At 41.4% G+C, this 14544-nt stretch overlaps 1 protein-coding gene across 2 annotated transcripts in view; it reads left to right on the top strand.

The window, feature by feature from the left end:
- The window catches only part of LOC124805206 (putative mediator of RNA polymerase II transcription subunit 26), a 289089-nt gene that overhangs the window by 112829 nt on the left and 161716 nt on the right, over positions 1-14544 (top strand). For both annotated transcript variants that reach the window (XM_047265702.1, XM_047265703.1), the window contains one exon: positions 8708-9241. In XM_047265702.1, coding sequence (XP_047121658.1) covers positions 8708-9241 — 534 coding nt within the window. The remainder of the gene's footprint in view (positions 1-8707; positions 9242-14544) is intronic.

Below are 14544 nucleotides of genomic sequence, written 5' to 3'. Positions count from 1 at the left end.
CATGCCAGGGGCCAACCCAGGTGCCCTCTATAAGCTGGCCTGTGAACTGCATGGATGCACGCTCTCTAAAATCACGCATGTCATGAGTGAAGGTACATCATTGTTTACGTACGATATTTTAGCCAGCATAAGTACAAACATTTAATCGATGCATCTCTCTAATACACTCTCAGCTCCTTGCACAATTTCAATCACAACACATAACAGACAACTGCATGTTCAACAAGCTAGATTAATAGCAGAAAGACATCCCAAGCAAAAAGGTGGAAGGCAGTGAGAGGTGGGTTGAGCTAGAATGAAATGTCATTGAGGTTTGGTGGGAAAGAGACATACTTACAGACCACCAGCCCAAAAAATTTTACATCAAGTGTGATTTACTCCGGAAACCGTTCAGAATGGGGCATCTGTTGATATGAAATTCTTTGCTTCAAGTGAGCATTCCTATCATGTTCCTGAATACCCTCCATTCCTCCTGGGCACCATGTACATATCTTTTTTTTTTTTTCTGAAAGCTTCTATGCAAGCTTTAACGTACAGCATATGTGACAAAAAAATTTGTGAACTATATAGCGTTTGCCATCGTCTTAGTCCAGATATCCACACATTATGCAGTTTGCAGCAATGACCTGCCTAATTTGTCTCTTGCTAGACATAAAAGAAAAGCAACTCAGCTAGAAATTGTTTGCTGTGTTCTTCATTGTGGGTAGAGTATGATACTATTTGCACTGTGTTGATGTCAACGTTCATATTTATCTCATCACCCATGTGTCGATTTTATTTATACAATATGTGGTCCATAAATATAGAATGCGACAGATCTGTTTGGATGTGGAAAGTGTCAACGTTACTAAATCTAAGCCATGAAAAAGGATGTAATTCAGTTATTCCAGTTGGTTATGGTACTGGGTGCAAAGGGGGTGCTCCTTTGTACCTGGTTCTGAGGAGTGGTGGGAGGAATGCGGAGATACGGAATGGAAATCTGTTTGCAAGCTAGGTATGGGGGATAGTGCCTGTCTGTGAAGGTCAGTGAGAGACTCTCAGCATATTGGGCAAAGGAGTTTCTGACATTGTAGATATGCCATCCCCAGGTGGTGAGGCTGTAAGGGAGGGATTTTTTGGTATGTTAGGGATGGCAGCTGTCGAAAAGCAGGTACTTTTGAACTTTGATTATCTATCATAATGCCCCGATACTAAGAACATCCTAGCCAAGATACTTCACACCCCTCCTACAGTTGTATTCCATCACCCACCCAGCCTCCACAACATGCTGGTGCACCCCTGTGTTACTTCCAATCCCAACCCCTTCCCACAGGGATCATATCCCTGTGTGCACCAGGGTTGGTGCAAGACCTGCCCAATCCACCCACCCAGCACTTCCTATCAGAGTCTTGTCACAGGCTTATGCTACCCTACTAGAGGATGGGCCATCTGTGAAAGCAGCCATGTTGTATTCCAGATCTGCTGAAATCATTGCACAGATTTTTATATTGGTATGACTACCAACTTTCTGCACACCAGGATGAATGGCCATCGCCAGACTGTGGCCAAGAGCATAGTGGACCACTCGGTGGCAGAACATACAACTGAACTTAACATACATGATTTCAGTGGCTGCTTCACAACTTGGGTTATCTGGATCCTTCCCTCCACAAAAAGCTTTTCTGAATTGCGCAGACAGGAGTTGTCATTACAACATATTCTCCACTCCCAAGGTTATCCCAGCCTCAACCTACAGTAACATACTGTTCTCACATCCTCCACCCAATAGTTTTTGAACTCTCCGTCCTATCAACTTCTCCCAATTCACATCCCTTCACTCTCATTTTGCACTGCTCCCTACCAATCCACTCACTAATCTTTTTTGCTTCTCTGATTCTCTCCATTTCTGTCCCCCCTTCCCCCTCTCTGTCTCTCACAGTCTCCTGACAGTGCACCTGGCAGCCTTGTCCTGCTGCGATATATTCCCTCCATGCTCCACCAGACAGTGCTCTTCTCTCCCCCCAATCATACCTTGCTATCCGTTTCCCTTCCTCACCCCATTTTGTATTCAATTTGCGAGATCTGCGTTCTGGACGCAGTGGCCAGAGATAGCAGTTGTGTGTGTGTGTGTGTGTGTGTGTGTGTGTGTGTGTGGTTTTTTTTTTTCTGAAGAAGGCTTTTACTGAAAGCTCAATTTATAAAAGTCTTTGTTGTGCCTATCAGCAACTCAGTGTGTCACCTGTACAGTGAGAAGCAATCAGTCCTTATCTTAATACTGTTACTACAAAGCAACAGTGGTAAAGAGAACAATATACTTACCTACACAATAATTATGAAATCACTTATGAAACTTTGCAAAAACTGGGGTTAATTTTAACATTCTTATTACTGTTACAGTGAGGAGTTACTTTGAAGTGGAAAATATAAGGGAATGCATAAACAGAGGAGCAATGGTTTGTGTTCAAGATGCACTAAAGATATTATGGTGGAGGGTTTTAGGAGGTGCTGTACATATAATTTTGATAACTCTCTCTTCTTTTTACCATGAAGACTTTCTGTGATAGGACTAAATTCTTTAGGAAGTAAGTTCCATTAGGTAGTTTTACGATGAGTTGGTGTGTATTATGAAAATTTATTCTTATTTGAAGAGCAGCAGAACTCGGTCTTTCCTGAGTCTGAGGGAAATTGAAAATTTGCAGGGATAAGAAGGATAAATCAAAAGTTAAAATGAATTCTGCTGTTCTGGGTTGATCCGGCTTTCATCCCCTTTAGAGGTTGAGCCCATGAGACCCTCACATTCAGGTGGAATGTGACTCAGCAGCATAGTTATTTGTACTCCCATTTCCTGTTCACTGCTGTCTCAGTTTCCAATCTGACTTTCCTTCAGTAGAACTGTAATGGCTACCATTTCCACTTGGCAAAACTCCGTCAGTTAATGGTTACTCACTCCATAGTTGGTGTGGCACTTCAGAAGACACGGTTCTTAGAAATCCTTTGAAGCAAAACCACAGGTGACAAGGACCAAATAATGGAACAATTAATTTCAGAAATGGACGTGTGCCTATTTAACATTGGAGCTGCAACACATTTCAGTATAGCCCATGGAACATACTCTGCCGTAGATTGTACTCTCTGCTGCCTGAGCGTATTATGCTTGATTCAGTGGCCCATCCATAATGGCCTCTGTGACAGGAACCATTTTCCTATCAGTCCCTCTTTCTCAGACTACTGACTAATATAACGTGCGCCACATTGGACCCTTCAGAAAGCCAGCTGACAAGCTTGCACCTCCAAAGCAGCTTTTGAAACCAGTCAAGATAAAGCTATTGAAGGAGTTATTCAAGAAACTTTTGACATGGCTGTACACGCTGCAGAAGCTAAGATATCCTATTCCTCCTGTGCTGTGTGGTGGTCTGAAGACATTGTGGCGGCTGTCAGAGAATGTTGAAGGGCACTCCAACAATATGAATGTTATCCTTCTGTGGAACATTTGATAGCATTCAAGAGACTTCAAGCAAAAGTGTGAATTGTAATAAAAAATTGCAAGCAGGTGTGCTGGGAGCAGTATGTATCATCTATGAGAGCCAGCACCCCCCGAGTGTGGAGTAAATTTCACCATATTTGTGGCCACCCTCCGTGTACAATAATTTCTGGCATCTCCCTCAGTAGTAAAATCTGTACTAATCCGACAGTCATTACTGAATGTTTTGTGGCACACTTCGCCAAAGTGTCTGCATGTTTTAACTGCCATGTAAATTTCCTGATGTGGAAGCACCTGACAGAGCAAAACTATTTATTCTTCCATGCGCAAGGCCTTGAATCAGACAATATTTCATTTAGTGGATATGAGTTCTATAGCGTTTTGGATGACCCTCTTCATTATCGTAATTGATGGGATCATGACTGCTGTCGGACCTTTGGTTTCACAGTCGCTGTATGTGGGTGGTCTTTGCTGGTATTACAGCTCTACATTATTGCGCACCACAGTATGTCAACCTCAAGGAGCCATACTGAAAGTATATAACTAGGCCCTTAATCATTAATATCAATTTTTTTCATGTATAAACTCATGTTGTGCATTTTTTGTAGACTTTGTGCACCCACATCCAGAACATTAGCTCAGTGTACAGACACTTGAAGTCGTTGAAACTTTCAAATTCTAAGGCCTCTTACTTGACAGTAAGTTAACATGCTTATCAAATGTACGCCGGTTCAAGGCAGATTGGATGAGGAAACTTCATACATTCAGTTTTCTCAGCAGCACCTCATGGAGTGTATACCACACAGTTGTTTTGAAGTTCTATAAATCTACAAAGCTTTGATTTTATCCCATATGGACTATGGATGTACTGCTTAAGAGTTGGCAGCAACATCAGTACTGAGCTTGTTTGGCCCTATCCACCAGAGTGGCAAGCAGCTGGTAACCAGAGCTTTCCATATGAGCCCTACAGATGGCCTGCTGTGGAAGCTGATATGTCACCATTGACGATCATGGAAGCTGATATGTCACCATTGACGATCAGATGTCAGCAACTATTGGTGACCTATGTAGTCACAGTCTTCAATATGTGTATCAGTCCGTGTTACTCAACTATGTTTAGCAACCAGCAGTTCTTGTTTACGAATTGCCCAAAGATGGATTGACCAGCTGGGAAAGACCAAAAATGGCTAGATCAGGTGGGATAGACTTCTTTTGTGGTCCTAAGAAAAATGCTGATCCCACTATTCTCACAGGCCTGTTACATTAAGTTTTCCACGTCGACCCAAATTTGACATACATCTTCACGGGTGGACCAAAAGTCAGCGACTAGGTCAGTTTTGCTTTTGCACATTCAAGGTGGCACGAGAAGCACACACTGCTGAATGTATGTAGTGTATACACTGCAGAGCTGGTTGGCATGTTACCAGCTCTGCAGTCTATTAAAACTCTTGCCTTAAAAGCCTTCTCAGTTTGTAGAGACTCCATGAGCTGCTTACAACACAGCTCAGTATTACACCAACAACTTTTTGCTTGCTGACATCAAAGACCTATTAGTTGACTACCATAGGTCTGGTATGACTAACAGTCATTGGACATCGAGCCACTTGGGTATTCCCGGAAGTGAACGAGCTGACAAATTAGCTAAAGAACCAACCACAGAAGACAAACTTGAACTCTTGAGCATCAGGCACAGACTTATGATAGCAACTGCAATATCACATTTTGAAAACCTGGGATATGGAACGGCAGCTGCTACCAACATTCAGCAAACTCAGAGCAATCAAGGGCACCACCAAGATGTGGCATACTTCTTTTCAGGCATCTCGGAAAGATGGCATCATACTATGCCGACTGTGCATTGGTCATACCAGACTTACCCACGATTTCCTTTGGTGTCAGGACGACTCCGCTCAATGAAGTTGTGGCAGTTCTCTCATAATTGCCCATGTTCTTGCTGAGTGTGACCTGCTGGCTGATGTGAGATGAACAGTCAACCTGTCTACCTCAGTACATCACATACCTGAGGACAATGGGTTAGCAGCTACCAAAATCCTACCTTTCTGAGTGAAAGTGGATTTTATAACAAAATCAAACGCACCACATTTGGTGTCTCGAGTGGTTGTGGGTGGAATACCTCTCCCTGCAGCATGTGCCCTAAGTGACGTCAGTCTACTTCCTCTGCACTGTTGTGCATTTTTAAATTTTATATATCTAACTGTTTAAGCTAGCTCACACTTTAGTCCATACAGTCTGCATTTCCTCACCCAATTTTAGTTTTCCATACAGTTTTAAATGTGGAAAATATGTTTTTGTCAGGTGTTTTGATAGCTTTGACATAGCATCATAGTAAAGAACTATTAAAACTGAACTGTCAAAATATCTGACAAAAATGTATTTTTACATTTCGTAGCTACAAGAACTATTATACTTACTGAGACATGACAGACAGACTTTACTATAGATGCAGTATGGTCATCACTTCCAACTAGATGCACTTGATAATGGTGATAAGCCAAAACAGACCTGTCGTGTTGAATATTAAAAAACATATTACCTTATTGCAGCTGGTTTGGAGCATTCATTTTCATAATATCTTATACTGACGTATACTATGCTGGGGGCCCAACAAAACATAAGATTTTAGGTCCGCCACCGGTAGCAGAGTGGTCAGCGCGACGGACTGTCAATCCTAAGGGCCCGGGTTCAATTCCCGGCTGGGTCGGAGATTTTCTCTGCTCAGGGACTGGGTGTTGTGTTGTCCTAATCATCATCATTTCATCCCCATCGACGCGCAAGTCGCCGAAGTGGCGTCAAATCGAAAGACTTGCACCAGGCGAGCGGTCTACCCGACGGGAAGCCCTTGTCACACAACATTTCATGTCTTCTACAGTGACCAGCTACAGTTTTTACCTGCCTGGGTGTTGTATCACTTTTAACTATCTGGTGGGGTCAGGGATTTTCTCTGCCTCGTGATGGCTGGGTGTTGTGTGCTGTCCTTAGGTTAGTTAGGTTTAAGTAGTTCTAAGTTCTAGGGGACTGATGACCATAGATGTTAAGTCCCATAGTGCTCAGAGCCATTTTTAACTATCCTGCTAAAAATAGTCATGCACATTTTAAATAATGATGACACTGTCACAACACTGGAGTGACAATTCTCCTTTCCTCGTTTCATATCATTTTCTGTCATTTATCTGTGAATTGAGGGATTGACAGCAAAGTACTTTAGTCCATTTAAACAGAGCCATAACAATTCTCTGTTATTGAATGTGTTAGCTTGCAAGGAGAGCAGTTGGGAAGTGACAGAAATGTACCTGCATCATTTGGCTGCAACAACACTGGAGAAGCATCAACTGTGAAAGGGGAGGGTCAGTTTTCACGACAGTGTCATCCAGTATCAGCAATGGTGGGTCTGTACTCTGTAAGTTGACAGTGTCTTTTCACTCCAATCTACTGTGCGAGGAATCTTATTTTAGACAAAAAGATTGGTTCACAAAATGTTTAGTGTATCTTAAAACACCAGATTCATTCAGGAACTTCATTTTACAAAGGCATTACACACCTTATCACATCAAAGAATATGGAGACAGAAAATGTGAAAGACCTGAGCATGTGTCAGAGGTTTTAAAATTGAAAAGAGACCTCTCTGAAGAAGAGAAAGAAGACGAGGAAGAAAAATTACGTAAATGTGTCATTCTGGTGAGCTAGAAAATTTTAGGAAAGTCCTTGAGCACTTTCACAGATGATGATTTAATAAAAGAATACTTCATAATTGCAGCTGAATGTTCATGTCCACTTCAGGTAGAACAGTTGCATGTGGTGCTGTTATCAAACATGTCAATAATGTGTCCTACATGGGTTATGGTAGACAAAAGTTAAGATCCAGCTTGCAAAGTCTTTAGCGCTCTATTGAAGTGTGGATATCAGAGGCACACAGGTGGATGTGACATTCTTAGCAGCATTGAACAAATTGTACAAAGTATATTATTATCACGGATTTTATTAGTTGGGGGGGGGGGGGGGGGGGGGAATCGGGATACATAGAACATCTGAATTGGAAAATGAAAAAGCTTCCGTCACTCAATGTGCACTGATCTGTAGCATGAAGTAATTGATCTGTATAAATCGACAAGCAGTACAAAGGTAGCATAGATTTCTCCAATTGTTTCCATTGGTATCGATTTCCTCATTTATACAAGTGTTGATATGTCTCACCACCGCGTTTCCCGTGCCATTGAAGGGGCTACAGTACTCTCTGCTTGCAAGACTGCTGACTGTCTGCTTGCAGGCCTCTCCTGATCATTTGATTGCAGAGCACATTTGTTGTGAAGTCTTGCTTTAAACTCGTAATAATAATAATAATAATAATAATCTCTTTAATCAGTTGTAACAATAAAACATAAGTACCTTCATGACCTGAGCTTTATGAAATTTCTACAGAGAATCTACTAATGCGCATGTTTCTTGACATCGATGGTTAGGGAAATAAATATCTGGCGCCATGGGCTGTGTGGAAAATATGCAAGTCACAAGAACCGGATTATTATTCAGTAATTCCTGTTCTTCACAAAATCCTCATATTCTGAAATCTTATATAAGAAGCAGAATTTTGTTGAACAACTTAATATAACTGTCTTCAATAACATTGCAGGTTGTTGATTTTATGGTAAAGAAACTTAATAATGAGCACATTGCTCATCATTGTCTGTTGTATTTGATCCATCACTTTAGAAAAGAATGAGGCTACAAAAAAGAAGAAAAGTATTGCTAATAACTGAAATGTGTGTTGCCTGTAAATCGAGTGAAAAATTATTTACAATTTTATTTTTATAATGTTAAGGGGGAAGCATTTAATCTTGAATATTATGTGTAGTATGATTTGAAGACTAAAAAGTGAAACAGTGACCTTTGACAATTGTGACATGAATACACTTGCCAAGAAGCAGTGCATCAATTTAAGATTGTCTTTCATCTTCACACTATTTATGGAACACTGGTCACATAATATGTCATTCTCCATTGTTGTTTTATCAGCAAACAAGTAGTAGGTGTCTAATCTTAGGCTCCAGGTGACCCTTGTCGGCAACCATTGTACTGTCAGTAGCTTGTGACAGTGATGGAAGTTGTCAATAAAAGATTGAATGCTTTGTCTCATTGAGATTGACAAGGACATGGAAATTATTTATTGCATGTACGTTGTTTGTTGATTCATGTCTGCCACCTTATTAACAAAATTACCTGGCTTTTCAGCCGCAAATGCGGCAGCGGCTGCAGCAGTGGCTGCCGCAGCTGCAGCAGCGTCTTCTTCGACGGTCATCCCTTCTGTCGGCACGTCAAATGCAGCACCCGGACAGCCGGCGACGAATAATGCGGCGATACTCAGCCTCCTGAACAGCAATAGCCTGACAAACTCTCAGCAGCTAATTAACAGCAGTGTGGCAGGTTCTAGTGTTCAGCAGCATAAGATCCTTACGTCAAGTCCAGGAAAGATGACTCTAGCCAATCTGCTGAACTCGCGTCGTATAAACCATAACAACATAGTGAATAGCAGTGGTGTGTCTATTGCTAATGTTGTTGAGCAGAACAGTGGAGTAATAGCCCAGCATCAGATGCAGGTGACTCAGACCCAGGCACAGCCTCAGCAGCAGCTACAAGTGAAATCCTCACTTCCTGCATTAGGATCCCCTTCGACCTCGCAGCAGCCACAAGACTTTGCCTTGGGCAACAACAGTGGTTATGCAAATACATTCACAAGTGTTCCTATTAATACTGCTGGAAATGCAGGTAAGTTAAATACTTGTGTGTTTTTCATCATTTTCTCCTCTAACAAAATTAGTTTTCACATCTTTTATGACGTAAATCGGAAGTTGGACAAAGTAATGTGAGTATCCACATGATATTATGTCGAAACACTTTTTGTATCTTTTGTAAAGGCAATTACACTCAAAACTAATAGTCACCCCAGTTTATTCGACAGATTGAGACTGAATATTTCAGAACACAACATGGATCAGTGCAGGTTATCTTTAAGCGAGCAGTCCAACCGTGTTCATTTCACACATCTGATCAGACTGCCCTGGGCGAGCTTATGTGCACGACTCTGGTAGGTGTGGCCATGTCGGAGAGCACCCCTGGTCAGAGATGCCGTCTAGGTATTGGCTCTGCGGTGGTTGACAGTGGTGTTCCACCAGCTACTGTTTCTATACTGATATTGGGATATGCTCTGTTTCCGTACTGATATTGAGAGATGCCATTACATCCCTTTTCCCCTCAAGCAGTAACAGCCATGGAAAAAGAAGCATGTGGTGCCTGGTATGAAGGCGCTGCCACCAGGAAGGGCAGCAGATTGGTGCCCAAGGGTGTCGCTGTGGATGGTCAGGGCAGAACGAGGCTCGATGGAAGTTGCATGAGTCGCCACTGCAACAGAAGCTCCACCAGGTATGGAGATGCAGATGGCTGCTAACTGTGATGATGAAGACAAAGTTGATTTTGATGGTGCCGTGGAAGGCTGTGGGCAGAGGCTACAATTTATATCACGGACCCATGACGCGTGGAGTTCATACCGTGGGTCCAAGTTGGTGGTGCTGGAACTTGTGACCCCACACTGGACGCTCACGTGGAACGAAAGAGCCCTCGCTGACAACATGTGCTGGTGGTAGGAGCGACGTACCCAAGTGCAAAAAGTGAGTGTGGCCAGTAACTCGCCCTGCTGGGGTGTGGCTGTCAAACAAACTTGTCCTTAAAGTCACTAGAAAACTACATAGGTCTTTAGTACAACATTAGATGTCATTTCCTTTCAGAGCTGGTTCTGTAATGTTTGGACAAAATATTGTGCGTTGCTATTCGAGGTTGAATGGAAAAGCACAGTACGGAGATGTTGAATCCCATTACGGGCACAAAACTGTTCAAAGTCATAAGAGGTGAAGTCTGTCTCAATATCTGAAACCGTAGTGTGTGCGGTGCCTTCGAGAGCAAAGATTTTATCCAGGACTGTAATAATAACACAGTTGAGACCTAGGACATTCTTGACGCAAAAGTGAATTGAAAGAAAGAATCTTTGACAACCAACCACTTGGAGCCCAAAAATGGGGCAGCAACATCTAGGTGGATACGCTCCTACGGCACTGCAGTGTTGTGCCAGGTAGTGACCTGTTGGACCAAAACTGCTTGGCGGGCAGAACACTAGTGGACTAGGTCCACAATGCCAGAGTCAATGTCGGCCCACAATATGTGTTGTCACACTCAACTTTTCATCCAGTGTATGCCCCAGTGGGCTATGTACAAGAGATGCAGCACTTGGGCCTGAAGAGAGGAAGAAATCAGGACATGGCAGTGGTTGTCATCTTGAGACTCACAACAGAAACACTTGATTTAGGAGGCAGAGTAACGTCAGGTCCTTGTGAATGATGGACACAGCATCACATGATGTTAAGGGGAAAGCTGAAATGGCCGAATAAAGATTTAAATTGATCTGGAAACACATCTATTGCCATTCAGTGCGTCCTGACCTGAGATGCTGGAGTTGGCAGTCGTGCGTGTGCGTGTGTGTGTGTGTGTGTGTGTGTGTGTGTGTGTGTGTGTTTACAGATGAGGGCTGTGGCTGAAAGCTACAAGCGAGTGTCTTTTTAATTGCGCATATCTCCTGCAACTTGATGTGTCTTGTGTACAATCTATCTTTTCCTACATTGTTAATTTAAGGTTCTGGACTATGTAGATGACAGTGAGGTCCTCCCATTCTGTTTGAAAGTAGTGTTGTTGTGAGGTGGATAAAGTCTTAAAACCATATGCTTAAGGGCTTCCGTGTCATTGAGTATTTATAGAACAGAACTGCACCTATAATGTTCGGGGACGCATCGACCACTACTTCACGTACTAGACCAGGAGTGTTATCTTGTCATGCAAGTAGCCTATTTCAGTTAACCTTTCAAAGCCTGGATAGCTTGTTGACAGCAAGGTAACCATTCAAAATTTACACCTTGGTGACATAACTAGTTCTTTGGGTAAGAGAGTTCAACGAAGTTTGCAATGAAGTGGTCATAATAGTATGTCTTATTTAGAAACACATGAAGGTCTTCTACACCGACGGGCAGCTACATGTTGTCCAGTCTCTGCAGTGCAGTCTTCTGTCGGTTTGATGCTGCATCCAAAAACGCCCTTTTTTCATTAATTTTACTTAATGAGGTGCTTTGGCCTAATTTTGCAGAGAATTCATGTGGGATTGGTAGAGGGTAAGTTTCCACTTCAGCTTGCACATCTATCATCACGTTAAAGTCATAACAAAGTCTCAAAATTGGACATGTCTACTGTTACCCAGTTTTCCTAACGAGGGCTCTGGTACATGACGGCATCCACTGGTGCAAAGGTTTGCCTCAGCTGCCTGCAAGGACAGCAACCCTACACATAAACAGATGGGTTGGTTTAAGAAGAATGCGTAAACACTGGTGGGTCTGTTTGATTGAATGTGTGTACTATTAACGGAAAAAGAGCTAGTACTCAAAAGCTAGTGTGAACGCTGTTTACTGTTACATATTAACAGCGTTTAGCACATCAGTCCACTACAGGTGAGTGGTAGCTTTTCTCTTATTTCACGTATCGCTCTAGTTTTAATGTACAAAAGAAGTAACTTATTTATTAAACAGCACAGGATAGACAATAGTGTAAAAAGATTAAAAGTATGTATTACTTTTCTGTAAAAACAAAACTGAATTAAAAGTTGGGTATAGTACAGATCAAGTAAATCAATTTAAGGTTCAAAGTTTTAGAAAAGTTCAATATACATGAATAATTTTTTGTACATGATTTACAAAATGAAACAAGCACCACTGAGTTGAGAAGGTCATGTGGAAGGTAATAATTAAAAATTGTTACCAAGGATTTGATGCAGTTTAATTGGACTCACAGTATTCAAAGAATAGCACAGATATCTGATGTTGCTGAAGGCTTGGAATATGTCCAACTGGTATCTACCATTGATAGCTTAGCTGAAATTTTCTTTGCAGAAATGCTAACTTCTTTCTTGGATTGAGCTCTGTTTCGATAAAAATTATTTTGTGTGATGTGGAGATTCATAACTTCAGAAGTGTTATATTGTTGGCTACTGTCCGCAAATTTCACAAAAGCGTTTAAGGCTTTTGAAACCTCACCACAAGAATGTGAGATGTAAGCATTTCTTGTTCATAACTCTCAGGTTATGGCTCCTGATGTATATTGAAAAGACTTTCTAACATCACACTGTCAGTCAGCTCTTCTTTGATATCTAAATTTCTGTCAGTGTCGATCCATTCATTAACTACATGTGCTGAAAACACACTCAGTTCATTAGTGGATGCAGAATATAACACTCGCACAATTTCAGAGTGATCATTTGTCAACTCATGATCATTTATATGACTTTCCATCTTGACTTCTTTGAGCAGCTTAAGCTATAGTTTTCTCTCAGCCTTGTACAATGTTTTTTCACAGAGGTGCAAGCAGCTTCCGCCATGAATATAGAGTGTTTAATGTTAAAATTGTATTGGAACTCTTTGATGCTGGAGTCCGAGCTTAAATAAAATCACACAGCACAGTACTACAAATTTAGGCCTAGTGAATGAAGAATTGTTGATACTAGCAGAAAACTAACAATGCAATTGGTTTGTCTTGATAAGAATATTATCATACGGTGTGGCAGACAACTGTTGCTGAGGCACCGTGCTGAATGGTTCAGATGTTTCTCAAAGGCATCCAGTTGTCATACAAACTGCTCTGACCTGAAAATACAGAAAAAATTCTGTGTGCCGGACTAACAGGTCTGCTGGATTTATTATGTCCCCAAGCCTTAATACTTCACATACTGTGTTACATATTTCAGAAACAACATAAGAAATTTGTAACAATTGAAATTCGAAATAGGTGTTGCCGTTAGTGTTTCTGTTGTAAGAGGTGTCATATTTTGCATGCCTATCTGCGACTCAGCATCTCCACAATATGGTGAGTAGCAACTTTCCTTCTCATAATATTGTTAAGCTGTAACTAAGGACTATATGTAACCAAGAGCGTTCTGCTTTTAACAGTAAACTGATGTATTATTACAGGTACATTGGTGCAATATATGTTTAATAAGTGTCAGTAAATTAATGGATCAAATTCAAAGAAATTGATGAGAATTGGAGAGCTTTCCAATTTCGTACCAGCAATCAAATCTATTATGAATGAGAAGATATGTTAATGAAGGTACCCTCTACCACAACCCATATCAAACTGACATTCGAATGCTAACTTGTAGGAAATGTTGATAAGTGCTGCTACTCAGTAATTTTGTTGTATTTATTTCTTTCACATATACAGAATGTTTCACACTTCCTGTTACAGGTTTCTATGGGCTGTAGTGGGGATTTCGTAGAAAAAGTTTTGATAATAACCCATGTCTGGAGTTTGAAGATGGAATCGCTTTCAAATCTCCCGCGTCACGGTACACTCACAAAATGAGAATAGGATGCAGGTTGTAATTAAGAAATCTCGTAGAATTTTTATCTGAGTACAACAATAAAAGCTGGTACAATCCCAACTAGCAGTGTTGACTGTGATGCTCCACAGCCATGCCACAATCTGAACTTTAAAGATGATGTCCTTAAACACTCAGAAGAGAACCCCAAAACATTGCCCACCGTGGGATTGTTGTAGAGCACATAGCTCATTGTTTTTGTTGTGTGCATTCTGTGAAGCGAGAGATTTGAAAGTGCTCCTGAGGCTTAATTTGTAGAATCGCTGCAGCTCATCCGGGTTCATGGCTTGAAACCATAGGAAAAAATCTGCTCCTGAGACACCACAGCCAACTTTATGATACAGTTAGCTGTGTGATAAACCCACATTATTTGCAGCACTATGTCTCAGAAACTCCGAATTGGTATGGCTGACTACATTGACCTGCGACAGACCTTGCGTAGGCCCAACATTTCTTTGTGGAAAATGACAACATTGGCAGTTCTGTGACATTACAAGTTATAGGTTACTTAGCAATGTCGTGTTGTCTGTGACATCTTTTCAGTGTCAGCAGAACTATTTATGGTGGTACTTGTTTTGCCTTAATAATAAGTAATCTGATTATT

The sequence above is a fragment of the Schistocerca piceifrons genome, chromosome 7, assembly GCF_021461385.2.
Source record: "Schistocerca piceifrons isolate TAMUIC-IGC-003096 chromosome 7, iqSchPice1.1, whole genome shotgun sequence".
NCBI classification, from domain to species: Eukaryota; Metazoa; Arthropoda; class Insecta; order Orthoptera; family Acrididae; genus Schistocerca; species Schistocerca piceifrons.
The sequence above is the reverse complement of the archived record's forward strand: the minus strand, read 5'-3'. Positions and strand labels throughout refer to the sequence as shown.